The sequence below is a fragment of the Protopterus annectens genome, chromosome 4.part1 (assembly GCF_019279795.1).
Source record: "Protopterus annectens isolate FY-2018-M chromosome 4.part1, PAN1.0, whole genome shotgun sequence".
Classification (NCBI taxonomy): Eukaryota; Metazoa; Chordata; order Ceratodontiformes; family Protopteridae; genus Protopterus; species Protopterus annectens.
In genome coordinates, this window is record NC_056734.1 from 755,647,649 (window position 1) to 755,671,213 (window position 23,565).

At 40.3% G+C, this 23,565-nt stretch overlaps 1 protein-coding gene across 1 annotated transcript in view; it reads left to right on the forward strand.

The window, feature by feature from the left end:
• CCDC150 (coiled-coil domain containing 150) overlaps window positions 1-23,565 on the forward strand; it is a 2,807,665-nt gene that overhangs the window by 525,170 nt on the left and 2,258,930 nt on the right. The window contains exon 8 of the mRNA XM_044070503.1: window positions 4,579-4,671. Coding sequence (XP_043926438.1) covers window positions 4,579-4,671 — 93 coding nt within the window. The remainder of the gene's footprint in view (window positions 1-4,578; window positions 4,672-23,565) is intronic.

A 23,565-nucleotide genomic window follows, 5' to 3' on the forward strand; every position in this document is an offset into this window, starting at 1 on the left:
TACCGAAACAGGCAGTTCCTTAACAACAAATGTCCTTCATATGATCATTGTTGCAGTATTGCTGCTCTCATATGAGAAGCATCCTGACATGAATACCATATGTTTGGCCATATACCAAAGCTTGGGTCCTTTCCTGTTGCGCTGCCTCACGACCCAGGCACCAGAAAGTGTGATGGCACATAAGGGTGGTATGGGTTTGACGTTCCTCGGAACTTACTTGATGCCAGCCTAAATATAGAGGCTGTCTGTTAACTTTGATTAGACTATTTTATGGTAGCTAAAAGGAGTAAATGTGACTGCAGGGGGCAGATATATAAAGACAGGCATGCTAAGTGTTCAATTTATCCATGTCCTAACCACAACTTTAGGGAATGTTCAGTTTGTAAATCTTTTGTCCTAAAAATATAAGAAGCTTGTTTGCCCCTCTTAAAATACCTAGAAAATCGGAGACTAAAAGAAGTTGCTCAAAAATAGATTGGCTACGGAGTCTTTCCAGTCAGATGTCCTTCGTCAGTCATGTAAGAGGCTTAAGAAATACACGCCTTTGGAAGCTTTGCTTGTCCCATCAGACCAGGACTTCTCTATTGTGGCACTTGAAGAGCACTCATATCGCATTGTTCTAGTTGCTGCTTCCACTGTTTTGACCCCCTTTGGAGGCCGAAAAGATGCATCATAGAATGCACATCCATCATGACCGGCTGCACAGCCAACAAGGCCACGAAGGGAGAATCCAGCCATCATTTCCAAAGGGCTGGAGGGCATATCACAGATCCGTGTCAGAGATTAAGTTTCTGTTTCCCTTATAGATGTACATCACAAGTCTGATCCTCCTTCTGGAGATTCCCAAAAAGAAGCAGCAGCAAAAAACAAACATACCTCTCCTTCTCTTACTTCTGGCTCTGGGGCCACCCAAAAAGAGTGGCTTAATTTCTTGTAAGTCCTTTCTCCCCCTCCTTCCACTCAAGAGGGTCAGAATCTGCATTTGAAGTGGAATCTCTTGCTTATTTTTCACAGATCCATTCTGCCGTAGGTTTTGAATTGGAGGGCAAAGATATGCTTTCGACTGATTCTGTATTAGATTAAATCTCTTTTGGAGGTACGGTTTTAAAAATGATGCATTTTCAGTGGGAAGCTAAACAAGTTTCTCATACCCCTTATGCTTTGAAGTTTTGGAAGATAGCTTTTCATCAGCTGTTTAAACCCTGGGTCTCAACCTTAAGCACCTAAAAATTGATAGGTTTTATAAAGTTCCAGACACAAGTAAGTTCTTATATAAAAATCCTTCTTTGGATCCTTCTGAAGTATCTGTTGTATCTGACAATCCTGCTAAACTTTTACAGTCCTCTAATGCTGTACCAGATGACAAAGACAGCAGAGCTTGTACACCTTCTTTCAGTACTTGTCTATACCTCCACTACAGTTTCTTTCCAGGCCATAAACTGTTAAAACACATTTGAATAGATATCCTTTATGTATCCTACTGCCATCTCGGTTCCTTTCTCCTCATGTTTTCACTCATAAGAGGGTCAGAGATGCTTCTTCTTAAGATGAAGACTCATCTGATATCCATGGCAGGATACACCCCGTATTGCTTTGTGCTACAGCAACAGTGATCTATTTGAGTATCAACTGATCTGATGTTGTCTTTTCCATCTGTTCCTCAATGTATGGGTCTCAAGTCAGACTACCACCACTTCTAAGCTTTGGATCTCATGCTCAGGCTCCTGCCCTTACCCATAATCGCTTTGTAGAGAACGAACTACCTCAGATCTCTTTTGTTGCTATAAGTGATTGATGGGTCTTAGTGCTTAGGAAAGACATTAGTGAAATTTCTTCAAGACGATAACTTTATTTTCCTATTTATGATTAACTCCCTTTTTGATATTGTAGCCCTCCCCTCTACTAGCACTTTGTGTGTATTGTTCCTCTCCCCTTTTGATCTTTTCATTTTTCTGTGCTCTTGCCTCTTGCTTCTGACTTGAGGCTTGAATACAAAAAAAAAAAAAAAAGATTTTTTTCCTTTGGTGTGATTTCTTGAATTTCTCATTTATAAATGGGAATTTTATTGTAAGTGTCAATAACCTTTTCCATGTCCTTAAGGAAGACAGATAAGCTTTCTGGATTTAAAAAGTACATGGCTTATTCATACATGCTTTCAAATTTGGTTGCACACGTGTGCATACTGCTAGAGGCCTTTGCAACTGCGCATCTCCTACTCCATCTGCAAGGCGTTTGTTCAGCAGGCTATAAATGAAAGAATAAACAAGCATATTTTGAAGGGACTCTTTCAGCCTTTTACAGGAGAAAAAAACATTCTGCATCAGGGATGTCTGCTGCTGCTTCTTCCTCTTTTCCTTCTTCATCAAAAGGCTCTATAACAAATCTAAAAAGAGGCAAAAGGATTCAGTCAAAGAAAAATAAATGTCAAAATCTGCTGAGACAAAATCTGTGGATCCAACACCTCATCGGCTCCAGCACCTAAAGTTTCTAGTCCTTCGGAGCCAATGTTCTTTTCGGACCCCATTGTCATTGGATCCCTTAATACTGCACCTAACTGAACTTTGACTCTACAATGGAAAAGATTTGTGAGGAAGTCCAAATTGCTGGAAATGGAGCTGAGAATGGATCAATATTATTTTCAAACACCCAGATAGAAAAACTTTTCCATTTTTTTTTTTCTTGTAAATTTTCCTAGCAGAGAATTTTTGTGATGAGGGCAAAATGTGAATAACTGAAAATGAAAACCTGCACTATCAACCTATCATTGGAATTGGAGAAACTATGCTGTCTGATTGAGGGACTGAATGTTCAGGTGTGGTGACCTCTGGTGGTTGAGAAAGAAGATTTGGGTCTGAGCCCAGCACCCAGGGAAGGTGAACTAGATGGGGTCAGAGGAAGGGAAGCAACACTTTTTGAGGCCAGTAAGGGGTTATGAGGATGACTGTGATCTTCATTGTAAATGCTTTCTGTAAAAGATTTGGAATAAGGGGCTTCAGAGGAAATGCTTAAAGAAGTTACAGTGGCCATGGGTGCAATAGAGCATCCCTGGGTGACTACTCTTCTTGGGAATAAGAGCAAAGAACTTGGGCATTTGGTGTTGTGGAGAGAGACAAAGTGGTCGCAACAAGGTTGGCCCCGATGACTGAAAATTCATTCCTTTGCTAATGGATTGATGGACCACTCATGAGGGAGTAGAATAAACCTGCTCAACCTGTCCACCAGGATATTCGATTTTCACCAGGTTATGCATTACTATTAGAAAGTGGCAAGACGATATCACCCAATGTCACTCTGTTATGGCCTCTCAACATGACAGATAAGATCTGGTTCCTCTCTGTTTGTTGGTGTACCAAACAACTGCCATGTTGTCTATCTGGAGAGAAATCACACCAAAGGGGAGAGAGTGTTGAAAGGCCTGCAGTTTTTAGAGAACTGCTGTCATCTCCAATACATTGAAGTGAAGACTGGCCTTTGTTTGGGACCATGTGCCTTTGGCTTTTTTTTCCTAGCTAATGCCCCTCACCCCATCCTAGGTGGGAAGCATCTGTAATCACTGTGGCATGAGGGGAAGGAATAATGAAAAGGTGCCCTTGTAGAACATGATGAGATTCTAGCCCTCATTGCATGTGTCCTCTGCAAATGTTCATTAGTGACACTCAAAAAGACGTGGGCTGTTTCCTGGTCGACCATTGAGCCATCAGAGCCAACTGAAGTACTCCCATGTAGAATTTGATTAGAGGGACTAGTGTCATATAGGCTGCCATGGAGCCCGGAAGGCCAAGAGTTAGTTTTTCTGGTGGCTTCTGGTGGGATAAGACTTTCTGGGCTTGTTGGTGATGTAACTCTTGTCTGTAGGAGTTTTGCTATTTGATGATTGTGTCAAAAAGTGCTCTGATGAACCATAGTGGCTGAACTGGGTCTAACTTGGATTTTATTAGATTTACTGTAATTCTCCAGTCTATACACAGGCAAGGTCACTGGGAAAGATTTGGTGATTTCTTTTGTCAAATCCCTCTGGAAAACAGTAACATGAGACAAATAATTAATTTCACTGAAAAAATAGATGAGGTGTAAACCCACTTCACAAATCTGCCCAACACATGTGATTCCCCATTTGGTGGATGGATAGAGGACAGGCAAACTTTATCTGAGGTAGCTCACTCATTACACATGGATTATGGGTAGGGAGAGGAGCCTGAGCAGTGGAACCAAAGCTTAGAAGTGGCAGAAGTCAGAACCAAAGTCAGATCCAAAACCTATATATTCAGGAAGGACGGAAACAGACAACACCGATCTGTCATTATGGTGAGTACATAACTTTGTTTATGGTAAGTCTGCATATACCACTCTACTTTCTTCTCTGTTTTCTAGTTGAGGATGCTATATTGCAGTATGTTTCGTGGAACCTTTGGCCACCTTTCCTTCATGAGCATTGCATTGACATGCTATTATATGACTTTACCTGCCTGGGAAAAAGTGCTGCGTAAAGCCACTTAAGCTTAAAAATGTATTTAATCCACTTAATTACATGTTGTATTTTAACATAACTGTGTTGTTTTGTTTTTCTTTCTGTTGCAGAATACTCAAGTAGCCTTCAGTAAAGTGCGTGACGAGAATGCCCAGCTTCGGTCTGAGATCCAGTCCTTGCAAGAGACAGCTGAAAAAGTGCAGGTAATTAATCATTTTGAACCTATTGTTTGAAAGCAGGAATAGTAGTTGTAGAAGTGTCTCTTCTGATAGGAGATCAATGAAATTATTACATGAGAGCTTTCATATTTGTGTTTGTGTAACAGATCAAAATGATGCCAAAGTGTACTAACAGGCATTTCTGCACTACATTTTCAAGGAAAAGTGGCAGTGATAGAACTAAACAAAATGATTTGTTAAACCAGAAGTATCCTGATATCTCAGCCAGATCAGTCCCAAAGATTTTCATCTTCATGTGCCACTTCAGTGTGGAGTCCTTGTATATTATCATAGGTGGTACAGGAACTTGAAAAGGTCACACACCTATGTTTACTAGAGATGACCAAAGTTATTCATTTGGGGTGTGAGTACAGTTATTCATAACATGTTGCTTAAAGTTGTTTACTGAAATGCAGGTATGTGTATAAAAACAATAATTCTACATTTTAAAGGAGTCAGTTATGTAGAAGAAAGTGTTAAGATGGGGACATGAAGGGCCACTTTGCATGTACTGTAATGTACTTTGTAATGGAAGCATGCATGTGTGTGTGTGCTGGTAGAGAGAATAAGCAGAAGAAAAATACATCTCCTTTTCCCTGAGATGCTATTAAGTATGATCATGGCCATGGGGTGAGAATATTGAAACAGCACAAGCAGGTAGAGGAAAATGAGGACAGAAAGGAGTACCACAAATTTGGTGACATCAGAGCAGCAGTGAAAAGTGCTGAAGCACAGGCAGGGGAGTGACTGTCACAGGCAGTGAATAAAAAGAGAGGATGACCCAGATCACGCTGAAGAGGAAGAGCAGTGGGATTATTTCATATGTGAAAGTCCATTGAACAGACGAAGACCTAGAGAAAGCCACATGACTTAAAATGAAATTCTATTTACTTTGTGCTTGAAAGTATGTGGGTCAGTACCCACAATTTGAAATGATCATAACGACAAGGAAACTTCAGTGTCAGACCAATTACTGGGCAGAGAGCAGTAGAGAAATTTATGGAACTCACAGATTGTTTTCCCTGTGAAGTACACTATGTTATTCTTGATGGAGAATGAGTAAAGAGGTGAGTACAAAGAAGCTGTGGAATTAAAGTAGTTGTTGGTGTGCCACTGCATTCTAATTGTTGTCATACTTGAATATAGTGATATAAGTTTGCTCTAGTTTGTTCAAGTTCTGCCGTGAAATCACTTAAGTTATAAGCTTACATTCAGGGCCAATTTTAGTAGTGTGGTGGCACCCAAGGGATTTCTGCTTGGAGGCCCTCATCAGGATTATTTTCCCATCACACCAATGTATAACTTCAGGCATTCTTTTTACATGGTTCATTCATTTTTCTTTTTTGACAAATTCATATCCTCCATACTTAAAACATATTCTTCGAAATCACAAATGACAGACACTGATGGTCTTTTAGCTGTAATGTTGCAAATCAAGGTAGCCAGTCACTGAGAGGACCCACTCACAAGCAACCTTCTAAATTATGAGTAACACACACACAGAAAAGCTGTTAGTTGTGATGTTTTTACATTGTGACCAGACTCTGTAAAATATCAAAGTAGCCAGTCACACATAGATCCACTTATACCACTGTTCTTACCAAAACAATGACAGTTATGCTGGACCTTCATGTCCCAGTAAAGTCTATTTACATTATTCATACTATAGCCTGGCAACAGTCTTCCTAGGTTAAATGTGTAAACCCAGTAGACACAAGTGAAACTGTTCATGAGTATCGCAGTAGCACTGTGTGCGTCAGTGAACTGTGAACATCTTACACATGGGGTAATACAGCCTAGAAGTTTACTCTGAAACAGAAGTGTCCAGGTACTGCTAATTAAAACGCAATTTCTTACATCAAGTACATAATAAAAATTGTCTTTTCTGTATAAATTTCGACCTCTGAGTGTACTCAGGCTGTGAAAAAAGTGCAAGTATTCTATGGTGATTAAAATTCTATGGGCATGTTATATAGTGAAAGGCTGCTTTATTATATTTTGTTTGTATTTGTCTTCTGGGGTAGAGCACTGATTTCCATGGACCTTTTTCAGACTGAGCCTGGAAGTGGTGTCTGGTTAAATGGCTTGCTTCCCAGACAGCCTAATATTTTGTAATCATTAGGAAGAAAAAAAAGCTCAAAGGGAATAAATTAAATGAACAGACATGTTTACTAATGGGGAAAAAGAAGGAAAGACACAAGAGTAAATGTTTAATGCTGCTCTGTTTATATTTCCATATCCAGCATATTAAGTTGTGTTCCTAAGCTAGAGAAAACTTCTGTATTATTTTCTTTAATTCTGTAAATACTGATATTGTAATTTTTATCTCTGTAATGCCATTGGACTCCTTGATCACTGTTAATAATGTTTTTTTTAATCTCTGAAATTCCCAAGTTACTAATGAATTAAAATGGATAGAGTCAGTAGAGTGGCAAAACTGGTACTCTTTCTCCGATTCAGTGAACTTAGGTATACTACATATTGAATCTCTTACCTTTTCCCTATTTGCAAATTGATTTATCCACATTTTAAGATAAGAGAAAATAACTGTTCATTTTCTGTGTAGAGCCAAGATCCACAATATCATGCATGCATTTAAGTCATTGCACCCCAGGTGTCAGTGTGATTATGTCATAGGTTGTGTGGGTGTAAATGACTTAAGACATACCTTACTAGACTGTTATGGATCTCTCTGAATATGCAACAAAGACAGGTATGAGCCTTGAAATGAGCAGCATTCAATCTTCACCAATTTTAATAACTGGCTTTGTTTCTGGTATCGTACCAGGGGGATCAAATATCTGTCAGTATAGGAGGACAGGGTTAACAGACTGTGTTGCTTTGCCTGGGATGGTCTGCACCTGTCCCTCCTTGGATTTCAGATATTGGCTAAAACTCTATTATTTATTTATTTATTGACATGTGTTTACCGGGAAAGTCCAAAAGGGTAATAAGTACCCATTTTCAGCAGAGACCTGGGGATAAACTCTCCAGAGAGTTAAATAGAATCAAATAAAGCTCTAATACAAATGTAAATAAAAAATGCATGTGTGTATATACAGTTTGATAGTGAAAATAGATAGGATACAATAAGGCATGAGGAGGCATCAGTGATGTAAAAATCAAAAGAACTAAAAACAATGATTAAATATGACAGTCAGTATATGCTAAAGTATTTAGAAGTATAGTGTACTATTCTAGGAAATAAAAATGAAAATATACAAGGCCACCTTAAGATTGGGAAGAGGGCAGGTTTCGAAAGGTATAGACAGATATGATGAGAAGATAGGGTAGTAAGAATGTAAAGCATTTGTTAATATAGATTATACAGGTGAGGTACATGGGGAATTTTTTAGAATGAGGACTTAAGTACATAGAGGCTAGATGTAATTCTGATAGAATTTTGGATAGAGTTCTATAGTTTGGTTATGCAGTGTGAATATGAACTTTGCCTCACTTTATCCAAACTTTATCCATCCTCTTAGAGCCTTTTATTAGGCAATGCCAAAATGACAAAACTACCAACATAACAAAAAAAGACTAAAAGCAACTTTAAGGTGTTACTGCTCAATTCTAGTTGCCTAAACAAAAAACTCCACATCCTACGAACCCCCCTCACTATGGAGAATGTAGATATCTGTGCTGTTACAGAAACATAGTTAAAAGCCTTAGAAAGTACTCTGGCAGTGCAAGGTTACAGTGCCTCTGACATATTTAGACTCCTTATCTCCTCAGCTGTGTACCTCTCCCCCTTTTTTCTCTTGGCTACCATAACTGTGAAACTGACTTGTAAATACCTTAGACTACCTACTCTGTCTACTCTATTATGTTTATGACTAAACTATTTTTAACTAAATAACTAGCGGCTAAATTCTTGCACACATTTCTTTCGTACTGTATGTTGCTATGTAGCTATATCCTTAATGACGGTGTTCTTGAAAAGATTCAGTAACTTTATATATAACCTTGGTAACTTTACATTATTAATTGTAAAGTACTATACCTTGCGTATGTGTTAATTATGGAGCTTTCCTTCCTGGGCCTCCGCTGAAAAAGGGCGACAGCTCGGTTGGACTAACTTGGTCAACAAATGTCAAATAATAAATAAAAGCAGCATAGACCAGGACTAAATGTGGAGGTGCCATGATCTACGTTGGCAACAAATATACTTCCAGGGTGGTTCAACAGGATGATGCCATGGAATTCATCCACATACAAGTCACCTTAGATAAGACTCCTTATCATAGCCTAGCTTACTGTAAGTCAGCATTTATGTTACAAGAATCTCACAACTCTTACCTAGGCCTATTAGAAGCACTGACCATCTAACCAATTACCCTATTCATGGGTGACTTTAACTATCCTTCTGTAAACTGGGAAATATTCACTGCCTCAAACTCACAGGCACAATGCTTTCTGGAATTTATTAACATGAACACCATCGACCAGATAGTGCGAGCTCCAACCAGAGGATCAAACATACTGGATCTAGTACTCACCAACATGGGAGAGCGTTGAACCCCTGCCCCCCCCCCCCCCATGTCATGTCCTCACTAGTGAGATCAGATCACAAAGCTGTCTCCGTCAAAATAAAAATCAGTTCTAAAAACCCAATGAAACCTGTAACAATTAGAAACTGTTCTAAGGCAAACTACATCCTGTTAATCATCAATTTGTCAAAATTCAAGGCTACCCATAACCTTGAGATTATAGATACTGATGCAGAATTATTCACAAAAACCCCATACAGACATGTAAATGGCTGCATAGAGACTGCTGTACCTATGAAAAGTAAGCCAAAAACAAACTCCACTGGTGGAATCCTCACCTCAATGAGGTTTATAACAAAAAAAAAGTCATGGCCATAATCAGAAGGAGCAACTTCCATAAAGAAAAGAGCTCTCTTGCTCACTCTCTGACTCAACTAAACAAGAAACTAAGAGAGTTAATTAAGTTTAACAAGGCCAACTACAAGGTCAGGATAGCCTCTTAGTCTAAGGACAATCACAAAGCCTTTTTCAGCTATGTCCAAATCTTTGAAGGTAACACACAGCAGTGTGCTGAACTAGTGGTTAATGGCATCACCTTCACTGATCAGGGGACATAGATAATCTACTGGCTAATAAATTCAGCTCTGACTTCACCCCCTCACTCACCCCTCTGGCTACTCCCTGTGAAATCCCTTCTCTCCCCTTAACTGTTAGCAGAGGTTAGGTTCTGGGTGGCGGTCCCTAAGGCCAAAAACACTTCCTCAGTGGGCCCCAGAGATATCCCTGGTTGCCTCCTAAACAGTATAAAACATGACCTATCAGGACCACTTGAGGCACTGTTCAATTACAAACTCAAAACAGGTTACCTACCAAGCGAATGAAGGATCACAACGGTCATCACTCTTCGTAAAAGCAGACCGTCAGCTGACCCTAGGAACTACAGACCCATCTGTCTGACAAGTCTAATATGCAAAGCCGTAGACTGAATTATAATGGAAATGATCAACAAGGACATTGGCGATCTACAGACAATGGACCCATCTTGGCCTGACTTTGTTAGGAGGAGGTCATGCTTACTTAACCTGTTGATTTCTTTGAGAACAGGGCAATGGGTGAGGATAAAACGGTGCATATCGCACACCTTGACCTGGCCGCCATGACATTTGATACAATACCCTACTCAGGCATTGCTGACAAACTCTCCAAACTAGGCATAAATCCCTACATAACTCCCTGAATTGCTGGCTGCCTCACAGATAAGACCCAAGAAGTCAGGATTGGTGAGACCACCTCCACCAAGAGACCAGTCGCCAGCAGAGTACATCAGGGCTCTGTTCTGGGCCTGCTCCTGTTTGCCATCTACTTCTCAGAAGTCAAGGCTGAAGTCAAAGTCCTTTTCCCTCACCAAGTTCACAGAAGACTGTAAATTAGGAGCTATCATAGATCCCCCCCCCTCCCAATAAAACCAACATGTTGCAGGAGGGTCTAACACAAATGACTGGTGTCAAAGCCATGGTTTAAAACTCAGTCAAGAAATGCATTATAATTCTCTTTGGGAAATTGTCTACCCAAGTTAATTACTCCATTAGTATAACATCTCTAAGAGTCGATCTAGTAGGTAGGGATATGGGAACATATGCAGACAGTAATCTGGCCTTCAACCATCATGTAGCAAAGATAGTAAAAACAAATCTTTCTATGTCATTTAACTTATAGGTAAGGGTATAGCATCAAGGTTCAAGGAAGTTATAGTACCACTCTACTCAGCCCTTATCAGACCCATCACTGAGTACCATGCCCCCTTTGGCATGTACTTAACCAGACACTTGCAACAGTTGGAACGCTCGCAAAGGTTCCTCACCAGGAGAATCCAGGGCATAAATACTCTATCCTACATGGATCTCCTAATCTCTGTACTCCATATCATACAGGCTGCTGAGAGGCAGTCTGTGCCTGGCTTATAGGGCATCCTCAGATCCAGCCTTGATGAGTCTTTTGCACATCAGCAAAACAAACAGCACTAAAAACACTAAATCCAAGGATACAAAATTCACTTGTGACATAAGTAATATACGTTGGAGGAACAGATGCGTGTTTCAAAAGATCCCTGTGCTATGGAATAGGCTTCCTATCCATGTGAAGCAGAGTTCATCCCTGACCCTATTCAAACAAAACCTTGACCACTCGTTGGGAGATTACAAATCCATGCAAATGTAAAAGAAAAAGTAAAATTGGCACCACAGCACTCAATAAAACAAATAAACTTTATTGAATTACTGCTGCTAGTTTAAAAACTTTCACCAGGTAGGCTTTTTCAGGCAAATGGTGAGTCAAGGAGAACAGAGCATTTAAATACACATGTCAGTTAATTAATTAAAGTCATGTGATCAGCAGATTTAAAGTAACATACACTTAAACAGACCTAGTGTAGAGGCATTGGAAAATAGCATACACATAAAGTACATTGGTGCAAAGTAGTTTACATTTAAAAGCCATTTATAATGTCAAAAATGGAAAATACAAACACACTTAAATATTGCTTAAAAGAAGTATTATCTGATTTTATCATGTTTCTCCTTTAAAAGTGGTTTAATGGTAAAATTGTCATTTAAACCATGGGGTTGTTAGGCCTTGATGCACATGATCCATTTATTTTCTAACTGTTCTGTATAGTTTTTAATGTCCCCTTCTCTAACATTTTTGGAATAACTTGTAATATGAAAAAAACTGAATTCATGTGAAATATTAGTATCTTTAACATGCTTATAAAGTGCATTTGTATTTATGTGTTTCAGTATATCAGAAAGATGCTCACAGATCCTGTCCTTAAGTCTTCTATTAGTTTTACTTATATAGAAGGCATTGCATGAATTACAAACTGCCATGTGTGTGTGTGTGTGTGTGTGTGTGTGTGTGTGTGTGTGTGTGTGTGTGTGTGTGTGTGTGTGTATATATATATATATATATATATATATATATATATATATATATATATATTTTTTTTTTTTTTTTTTTTTTCAGTTAGAAGATTCTATATTTAAAAAAAAAAGTTTAAATTAGCTTAATAGTTTGTTATTCTTTGGTCTATAATGTCTAAAGAGAGCTCGAAGGACTCCTCCAAAGAACCCAAGGAGCATAAGCCTTCTGGATTCAAAAAATGTGTAAAGTGTGCTGGAAAGATGCCATTGACAGACGCGCACACTAATTGTGTTTACTATCTCAGTGCCATACATCTGCAAGACCCTTGCACTATTTGTCACGGTTTTAGTAGTAGAGTTCTGCAGGAGCGTAAAACTAAGTTAATCGCCAAAGGTCTTTTCCCTTTCAGCAAGCTTTGGATGAGGGCTCTAAGTCATCTAGAAAGAGGCCAGTGTCCGCTCCAGATTCAGAACTGTGCAAAAAGATTTTAGAACTGAGGGCTCTCTGCTCCAAGTTGCATCACCAACCTCTTCGGCGCCATTAGTGTCAAAGGAGCCGACTGAGGTTTTCACTCCTCAGACCCCCGCTATGGATCCGACGGTGGTGTCACCAGTCTTGAGATCTCCTATATTGGCATCTAGGAGATCTCCCTCTTTGTCCACCCGCTCCTCCAGGAGTCTTTCAGATGATTATGTAGAGCAGGTGGTGAAGAGATTGCTATGTATACCAGAACTGGCTAAATTGCTTTCACCTCTGGGCCCAAAGGCATCGGAGCCGCCTGTCTCCGCTCCACTTTCTTTGATTCCTCCTCCAATTACCCTAGAGTCTTCAGAGCTAGAGGGTATGGATCATATTGTAGTGGAACCGTCGGCCCCGACACCCTTGCCAGCTTCTTCGGTTCTGACTTCAGCTCTGGTGTCTTCGGCTCCATCCGGTGCCTAGAGATCTGGGAGCCGATGCTGTCCGGTTAGCTCCGGGTGTGAGAGTCGGCGTAGTATGTCTTCCGATCCGACTGTCCCTTTTGGTGCTTTGGCTCGGTTGAGCTCGGTGCCTACCTCTGCCTCAGAACTGCCTCCTCCTCCTCAGAGCCGATCTCCAGCATATTCGGTGCGGAGGTCTTCTCTGGAGGGGGTGCTTTTCGAGGTAGCGGAGTAGATGCTGTCACCTCAGACAGCATCGCTCTTGGATCCACTCCCTATTCCTCACCAGGTGCCTGTATCTATCTCTTCTCCACCCCCTCTTAAGCATAGAGATCCAGAGCCCCAGGTGACCACCGCAGGTGGTGCCCCCTCTTCCGGGACTTCTCCTGAGTATCCCTCGAAAGATGTTCCCAGGAAGAGGCTTTGCAAGAGGAAGCACATTGAGTCAGTCACTTTAGATACTGATTTGGATGAATCCGAGGGGTCCCCAAGATCTCCCCCTGAGGATGTCTCCTTTGCAGACATTCTGGGAATCCTGAAACAGAGGGGTGATTAGCAGCCCATCAACTCTTTGGAGGATGATTCTTTACACCTGGAAACTTTCGGATTTCGCCCTTCCACCTCCTGGGTGACTTCTCCATATGACAAGTTATTAGAGGTCATTTCCAGGAAAGCATGGACTTCGCCGGACACTGTGAAGCCTGTTCCGAGAAGGCCAAACATATTTATTACAGCCCCTAAAGAAAAGGAATTTTTAACAAAAGGAGTCCACATAGATGCCATGGTGGTGCCAGTGGCCACAAAGAAGGAACTGTCAGAAACCTCTTCATCTATCCATCCTCCTAATAAAGAGTCTAGGATTATGGATAGATATGGCAAGCGCATGTTCTCATCAGCGACCTTCACCTTGCGGTCACTGAACTATTTATCCCATTTTACTAGACTTCAAAGGGATCTCTTCAAAGAACTAGGAGATACCCTTCAAGGAGCAGTAGCTGCAGGGTCCACAGATAAGGTATCCTCACAGCTAGCCACCCTTACCTCTATCGCGAACTCCTCCATGAGGCTAATCTCCTATGCAGCTGACGGAGCGATTAGAGCAGCGGCATCAGGAATCTCTCTCAGGAGACATTCCTGGATGTGCCTTTGTAACTTTGCTGACTCAAGTCTTCATTTACCAACGCCCCATTTTATGGTTCAGCATTGTTTGGACCTGTGGTAAAAGAGACACTGACCTGGTGCGAGAAGGACAGGAAAACCTTATCTGCCATAGGAGTCCATTTTTCTGCCCCTTCCAGACCTTATCCCAAAGGTCAAAAGGGCAGAAAAATGTGGTTCCGCAAATCCCAAAAAGGTTTCTCGGACACATGTGATGATTCTTCCTCCCGGGACAGAGGGGGAAGTTATAATGGAAGACACGGCCCTCGTGGCAAAGGGGGTCCGCAAAATCAGGGCGACAGGAAGACCTTGTCTGATAGACCCTACCAGCGGTCCTGAAAGGAGACCCACCTGTCCTTCTCTGGAGGCAGTCGGGGGTCGCTTATCATTGTACCCAAACACTTGGCAACAAATTTCCCAAGACAAATGGGTACAAGAGATAATATCCAGAGGTTACCTCATTCCCTTTTCTTCCACCCCTCCAAAACAAAAGTCCTTACCAAACGTTCCTACCCACGCAAAAGGACTTGGCAACTCTAGAGATTCAATAGTTGCTAGACAAAAGAGTAATCCAAGAAGTCCCCGCAGACCAGATCGGGTCCGGAACTTACTCAAGGTTCTTTTTAGTGCCAAAAAAGACAGGGGACTGGAGATCCATCCTAGATTTCAGCAGATTAAACAAATCTGTAAAGAAAAGAAAGTTCCGGATGGTAACCCTGCAGTCGATATTCCCTTTCATAGGGAAAGACAACTGGATGTGCTCTATCGACGTCAAGGACGCTTACTACCATATAAAAATGGACAGGCGATCCAGAAGGTATCCGCACTTCTGGCTGGGAGCCAGCCACTACCAATTTCGAGCCCTGCCCTTTGGTCTCACTACAGCCCCCAGAGTGTTCACCAAATGTATGGCAGTGGTCACGGCTCACCTGGGACATCAGGGATTCTGAGTGTTTCCATATCTGGATGACTGGCTCCTCACCGCTTCCACCAGGCATCTACTATCTCAGGCCAGGGACAAAGCCCTTCTTCTTTGCAACAAGCTGAGCATCACTATAAATCAAGAAAAATCTGCCTTGTTACCGTCGCAACATACTGTCTTCTTAGGAGCAGAGTTAAACTCAGGAGACATTAAGGCAAGACTCACCCCAGATCAAATCCACTCCCTGCATCAACAGGTAAAAATTTTGATTTAGACAAAGAAAGTCCAGGCCAGACAAGTGGTACAGACCCTAGGAACCATGGCTGTTGCCATTCTGCTGGTGCCCTTAGCCCGATTACACATGAGACTCCTACAATGGCTTTTATTCGCACAGTGGTCGATGCAAGATCTCCCTCTTTCACATCTGATATACATCACAGAGTCTTGCAAGAGAGATTTATCTTGGTGGCTTCAGACAGACTAGCTGTATCTAGGTCGTCCCTTTGTGTTTCCCCAATCAAAGGCAGTGTTAACCACGGATGCTTCCCAGATCGGGTGGGGAGGTCATTATCTGGGAAGGGCAGTTCAAGGTTTATGGCTGGACCACGAGAACCATCTGCATATAAACATCCTAGAGATGAGAGCAGTGCTTTATGCGTTGCAGGCACTTCAGGACTCTCTCCCTCTAGGAACAATTGCAATTCAGACAGACAACATGTCGGTGGTGTGGTATATAAACAAACAAGGAGGAACCAAATCTTACCCTCTGTGTCAAGAGGCGTTAAAGGTTTGGCAATGGGCGATTGCTTCTCAGCGCTTTCTAATTGCAACGCACATCCTGGGGAAATCCAGTGTGATATCAGACAGACTCAACCAGACTCTCCTTTTACCTCACGAGTGGTCCCTGAACAGAGAGATTGCGGAGATGATTTTCCGCAGATGGGGCCAGCCTTGCTGTGACCTTTTTGCCACTCCCAAGAATACCAAATGCAACAACTTCTTTGCCCTAATTCCCTCAAAGGGGAAGCCACCCAGGGATGCACTGGTTCACAATTGGCCCTCGGGATTACTCTACGCCTTTCCCCCCTTTCCACTCATTCCAAAGGTGTTACAGAAAGCCAAATGGTCGAGAAGCAAAATGATCCTCATTGCTCCATACTAGCCTCATCAGGTTTGGTTTCCTTTTCTACAAAACCACCTCTTGGAGGAACCTTGGATTCTGGATCCATTTCCAGAATTTCTGACCCACTCTTCGAAAGAGTTCCATCCGTCTATCCACACCCTCAAGTTGACAGCTTGGCTGCTCCAATTCCAGGACTAGCCAGGTGTTATTCTTTCATGCCAGCAGTAAGTCATATCCTAGCTTTTTCCCATAAACCTTCTACTAGGAAATTATACTCTTAACAAATGGAAGCGATTTTCATGTTGGGCAGCTGAACGAAATATCGAACCTCTTACCGCCCCTATTCCAGCAATTTTAAAGTTTCTCTCAAATCTGTTTGAAGACCCCACTGTGGCAGCTACTATTAGGGTACAATTAGCTGCTATCTCCAATTTTCATACAGGTGAAATGGGTGTTCCCATTATGTCTCACAGATTATGTAAGGCCTTTCTCAAAGGCACTTTTCTACTTAGGCCACCGATTAAGGAGCCGATGACACCCTGGGATCTAAATATGGTTCTAAATTCTCTGACTACATCTCCCTATGAACCTGCTTCTACTTGTGATCTGAAATATTTATCATGGAAAACCCTCTTCCTTGTTGCCATTACATCTGCCAGAAGAGTTCCAGAGCTGCAGGCTCTCTCAGTATGTCCACCTTATATTGTATTTCATAAGGACAGGGTATCTCTGAGAACTAATTCCTCCTTCCTCCCAAAGGTTTGTTCGGAAAACAACATAAACCAATCCATGGAATTGCCAGTCTTTTTTCCCAATTACACCAACAAGGCAGAATATAAACTACACCAGCTTGATGTGCACAGACAGTTGCGTTTCTACTTGCAACTTTTTGTCTCCTTTTGTCTCCTTTTCGGATAAGAAGACAGGATTACCAGTCTCAAAGGTGACCTTGTCTAAATGGCTTACGGATTGTATCATCCTTTCATACCAAAAGAATGACATGCAATTACCAGGGAAGATAAAAGGTCACACCACTCGGTCAGTCTCAACTTCATTGCTTTTCAAGTGAGGCTTCCTTTAGATTCAATTTGTGCAGCTGCTACATGGGCGAAACCTCACACCTTTATCACTCATTGCAAAGTGGACTTGGCCTCCTGGAACAGGGCTTCCTTTGGATCCACGGTATTGAGAAGTCTTTTTTCCTAAGCCACCCTAGGGTTTAGGTGGTAGGGACGCTGTCCCAACCAGCAAGAATTATGGCAAGATAGGATTACATAACATCTAAAATTTATGTACTTACCATAACGTTCCATGTTTGTAGTCCATCTCGCCTATATTCTTGCATCCCACCCTCCTTCCCCCTCCCGTTCCTGGAGGATCTGGTGGACAAAATTATCTGCCTGCAGAGATATGATGACTTTCAGCCTCTTCCTTTACTGAATTATAGTGAGTTGTAAATATGTATATATATATTTTTTATGTATATATGTTTATATACATATAGAAGATAAGGTGCTTCTTGCTTGCTTGCAAACAAGATCTGGGGATGTAGCCTGGGGCATCATGGGATAGGGATTAGCCTTGAGCCACTGAAAGCTGTCGAGCTTTAATATTCGGCTGAGTTGGAACCGAGGATCGGCTCCGAACCCAACCTGCAAGAATATAGAGTAGATGGACTACAAACATAGAACGTTACGGTAAGTACATAACTTCAAGCTTTTGTCCATAAATACAAATGCTGTAAAAATTCTGAAGTGTCCTTAACAATCATAGTAGAGAGAGCAAGAGCAGATTTAAACTTATTTTCAAGATGATAGTAAATGGGCTCTGTAATCCATCCTCTAGATGAAACTATAGGCCTTAGAGGAGGATCTGTTAGTGACATGTGAATTTTTGGTATACCATATATTGTAGGTATGATTGGAGTAGATACATGAAAAAATTCTAAGGCATCAAGTGGTAATTCTTTGTTAAGATGCATATTATAAACCATGATATTAACCTGTCTAATAATGCTGTTAACTTAATTCTTATCATTAGCTAAATATTCATTTGTATTCAACATATCATACATTTTTAAATCATAGAATTTTCCATCAAGTATCACAACACCTCCACCTTTATCTGCTGGTTTGATGACAATTTCTGTCTTGGCCAAAAGTGTTTGTATTGCCACATGTTGCTCAGTTGTAAGATTATAAAAATGAAATTTCTGATGGTCAAACAATTAATAAATATCGTTTTCTACTGCTTGCTCAAAAGCTGCTATAATATGATTATTTATTGGTATAAAAGCTTCTTTTAAGTATGTTATTGTCTTCTGAGCGGTAAGACCAAATAATTGCTTTAAATTAATATTCCTAGTATTTATCTATTTTACATTTGCTTTCTGGGAAAGTCCGACTGGACATTGGTCCTTTTTCAGCGAAGGCCTGGGGAAAAAAGCTCCACAAGTAACATTTACACAGACAATACTAGTCTACAGTATGACAATACTAGTCTACAATCAGACTATGTACAGTATAGTACAATTAATGACAAGTAGCATTATTTAACATTTGACATAGACGTCTATAGTAGCCCAATGGTAAAAAAAAATAGTTTCAACATAAAGTAGTAACTAGTCATTAAGTATAGCAAGGGTAAGTTGCTGGTAGGAAGAATTATGAGAGATGTGAGGAGAGCAGAGATATGAGATTGAAGTTGAAAGGCAAAATTACAAAATAGTGAGGTAGGTTGAGTGAAATATGTAATAATGTGTAAATATCATTAAAGTGGGTGGGGATAAAAATAATCCCCTTGTTAAGTAATGCAATGTCATCATCATTTAGTTTGTATTTATATAAGTTAAAAACTATGTCACTTAACTTTTTATTCGGCTCTTGGCCTGCATTCTCTGTTTCCTGTGCCTTTGTGTGCTGTGGCCTCGATTGTTGGAAAGAATACATTTCTCCTTCGGTAAAGGGTATGGTTGATTAAGTTGTAGTGGTACCTCTAAAAGGTCCAATGCAGGTACAATATTTTCATCTACCAGGATTTGTTCTCTTTCCTGTCCACTCATTAGTTTTGTAGTTTGCACTGTGGTAGAGGTATTGGCGATTACATCCTGTTGAAGATTATGCTGAATTGTTTGAGCATTTATGCGTTGTACTTCCTCAAGGAAAGGTTGGTTTGAACAAGGAGATGCATGCTATTTTGTTGATGTATCCAGTGATTAGGAGTGTTGTGAAGCATTTGAAGTATGTTTATGCTGCTTTCTCACTACGCCAGTTTGGTTTGGAGCTATTCTGTGTTAACTGGACCATGTAAACACATGACCTTATAGATGTTACGAAAATCTCTAGTATTTATACGGTTTTTAGTTTCTATTAAGCATTTTTCAAAACCAGTTACATTTTCCATAGTTTAAGCTAATAAAGCTGTGTGACTGTTTCTTTTGATTTGTGGTATGAGTTCATTATAATGTTGTATTAGCTCCGTTTTAAGTTGTGACTCAAGTCAGTTGAAAGAATTGGTTCATTTAACAGCATGTATTGAGTTGGGCAATTTGAACTGATACTTTGCAATTTCTGTAACAATATTGGATATCTATCCCTGTAGTTAGGCATTTTTAGGATGCATAAACTCCTTGGTATTAGTTTATATTTAAGGCATACCTCAAGTGAAAGCCACTGCTGTTGGAGCTTTTGAACCAGCATGTACCTCCTTATTCAAATCAACCTGTTCTTGAGGAAGTACAACACAAATGCTCAAACAATTCAGTGTAACGTTCAACAAGTTGTAATCACCAATACCTCTACTGTAGTGCAAACTACAGAACTAATATTGGTCAGGCAAGAGAACAAATCCTGGTGGATGCAAATATTGTATCTGTATTGGACCCTTTAGAGGAACCACTGCAAATGAATCAACCCTACCCTTTACCGAAGGAGAAACGTATTCTTTTCAACAACCCAGGCCACAGCAGACAGACACATAGAACAGAGAATACAGAGTAGGAGCCAAACAAGAAGTTAAGTAACATTGTTTTTAACTTATCGAAATACAAACTAAATGATGATGAAATTGCATTACTTAACAAGGCGCTTAATTTTATATCAACCCATTTTAATGATATTTCAGACATTATTATAGATATTAGATTATTTACTAGGAATATTAAAACAATTATTTGGTCGAAATAGTTCAGAAGAGATTAACATACTTAAAAGAATCAGTGCTTTATACATATAAATAATCCTGTTATAGCAGCTTTTGAGCAAGCAATAGAAAAGGATATTTATCAATTGTTTGACCATCAGAAATGTCATTTTTATAATCTTACAACTGAGCAATGTGCAACAATACAAATACTTTGTGCTAATACAGAAATTATCAAACCAGCAAATATAGATGGAGGTGTTGTGATACTTGATAGACAATTCTATGATTCAAAAATGTATATGTTGAATACTAATGAATATTTAACCATTGATAAGAATGAAGTTAACAGCATTATTAGACAGGTTAATAGCATGGCTTATGGTATACATCTTAATGAAGAATTGCCACTTGATGCCTTAGAATTTTTTCACATACCTACTCCAGTCATACCTACAATATATGGTATAACAAAAATTTGTAAGTCACTAACAGATCCTCCTCTAAGGTCTATAGTTTCATCTAGAAAATGAATTACAGAACCCATTTCCTATTATTTTGAAAACAAGTTTAAACCTGCTCTTGCTCCCTCTACTACGATTACGGACACTTCAGAATTTGTAGAACATTTGTACTTGTGGACAAAAAAAATGATATTTTACTTACATTTAACTTTCTCACTCCTCTTCCCCTCTCCTGAGTATTTTTCCAAACATTAATGACATGAAGTAGGGAATATACTTTAGAGTCCCCTACAAGTTTAACAAAGTCCAAGAAAGTCCAATATTTCCAGATTTTCGTATTCTATTCCTTTTCATTACCGTCTCCTGAACTTTGTCCCCTGCTTCATTTCTGGTGCACTCTTGATTCTTCTAGTCATCTCCGGTGCTTTTTCCATCTCTTAAGCATTTTTCTGTTGAAACACTGGGAAAGGTTTCATTGGCACAGTCTCTCTGTGGTCTTTATTACCAGAAGAACAAGAAGCAGACTCTCCTTCTGTTTCACAGCTCACTTTTTGTTGCACAAACTTTTGTATTTCTTCCTTAGCATGTACTTAAAATGTTTTTGTTTCTCCAGGAAAATGTTTTAAAGATAGCTGGGAGCAGCAGTTTGAATCTCACGCCTGCTTCTCAACATTCCCTATATAATGGAATAAATTGATTCCTCTTCTGCCTGGTGTACAATGAGTAGTTATTCTCCACAAACACTCTGCTGTCTTCCACTTTTAGTACTTTTTCGTTCTGCCATAGTTTTGTCAGAATCAACTCCTTCTGCTGGTAAGATTACATTTTTACTATTAAAGGTCTAGATTGTTATCTAATAGCCAGATTTAGAGTGTACACAAAATGTGCCCTTGCAATTAACAATTCCTGTTGTGGAATACCAGTCCAGTTGCTTATTTATGCTTTCATGAAATTAATACAGTCTATTCCTTCCAGCTTCTCAGGTACAGCAGAAAATCTCAGGTTTTCTCTATGTGCTGTGTCCTCTAATTCTATTGTCTTTTGAAACATCTCTTCTTGTGCAGTCTCATATTCAGCCAGTGTTTTCTTCATTTCAGTCTCTGAGTTTTGCAGTTTTATCCTCTCATCTGAGTATCTGTTTAAAGCTTCTTCCATTTTTTTTCAGCCTTTTATTGTTGATATACTCCATCAGTGTTTCATTTATTTTAGGTGAGTCTGTATCCAATTGCTTTATGCTTTCCTCAAGGTTACTGGAAGTAATGTCTGGAACTTGCACTTCTTTTTGCTGAACAGCTAGAGTACTTTTCCAGGTCAGTGTTTTTTCATCACCGTTTGTAGCTGATTTTCCTTTAGGTCCTCTTTATTTCTTTTTTCCTGGCATCCAGGCAGTGTACTTACTGGTTAGTTACTGAAATTTACTCAGAAATCCAGGTCCATTGGTTTTCTCTGCTAAGTTTCAGATCTGATGTTGTCAGTCTTCATGTAATCCTTGACTGTGGGCTCGGTTCCAAGCCTCAGAAATGACTCGGCCGTTTACTTCAGCTCGTGCCTTCCAAACTCTTGAGCTAGGCTCTACCCATAATGCTTCTCTGTAAATTACCTCAGATCGTGTTTGCCTCTTCGTGTGTCAGACGTGTCCGACCTCTCTCAAGTTTGGCATTTGTTTTCCAAGTACGTTTTTCCTTCTAAATATCCTTAATTCACTCTTTACACTATTTATACTTCTTCCTAAGCTCATTCCTTTATCTATCCGCTCCTCTCCCTGTCTCCCATGCGTTTGTAATCCTTTCCTCTTTTTTCCTGTAACATTAGGTAGATTCTTCTGTGTACCAATGCTGGTACTCTCTTTTTACCCTTTTAGGTATTCTTGGTTATCCTTTTTCTTTCTAAAAAAAAGACAACCTTTGTTGTCCTCATGTGTGTGTGTGTGTGTGTGTGTGTGTGTGTGTGTGTGTGTGTGTGTGTGTGTGTGTGTGTGTGTGTGTGTGGCTGTGTGTGTGGCTATCTGTCTGTCTGTGAGGGGCTGTATCAGCCTTAAGCCTTTCTTTCCGGCATGACTGATAAATCTGCTTCTCCAACTAAACCTTCTAAGGGCACTTCTGGGTTTAAAAGATGTCAGACGTGTGACAGAAAAATGCCCAATTCAGATGGGCATGTTTTGTGTGTCTAGTTCTTAGGTGCAGTACATTTAAAAGAAAACTGTTCTCTATGTCTTGGCTTCACCACCAGGATCTTAAGTGAGCGAAGAAACAAACTGATATTAAAAGGCTTATTAAAAGATGATTTTGAAGAGGATATTTCTGGGTCTAAGACCAAAGCCAGTTCTTCTTCCTCCTCTTCTAAACAGAAGAAATGGTCACACTTGGTTCTGAGCAGTTCCTTGGAATCACCAAAAAAGATATCAAAACAACCTATGGTGTCGACTTTCCCTTGGTACTGATAGGCAAGACAGACTCTGCACCCACTACTACTATTTCTGAAAAGACGACTACTTTTTCAGCACCAGAAGTTTTCTCAGTACCGGAGCTGACAACATTTCTATTCCAAGGTCTAGGTACTTGTCCTTGGTTGATCCATTTAAGGACCGACTACCTAGTCCTCTTATGGAGTCGAGACCACCTAGGCCTCCCTGTACATCGGCCATTCATTCCACTAATAGCTTCTTGGATTTGGACATCATGAGGCTGGTGGACCAGCTCTTCGCGAGGGGATTACTGTCTTCTTCACTTATCCAGCCAAGTTG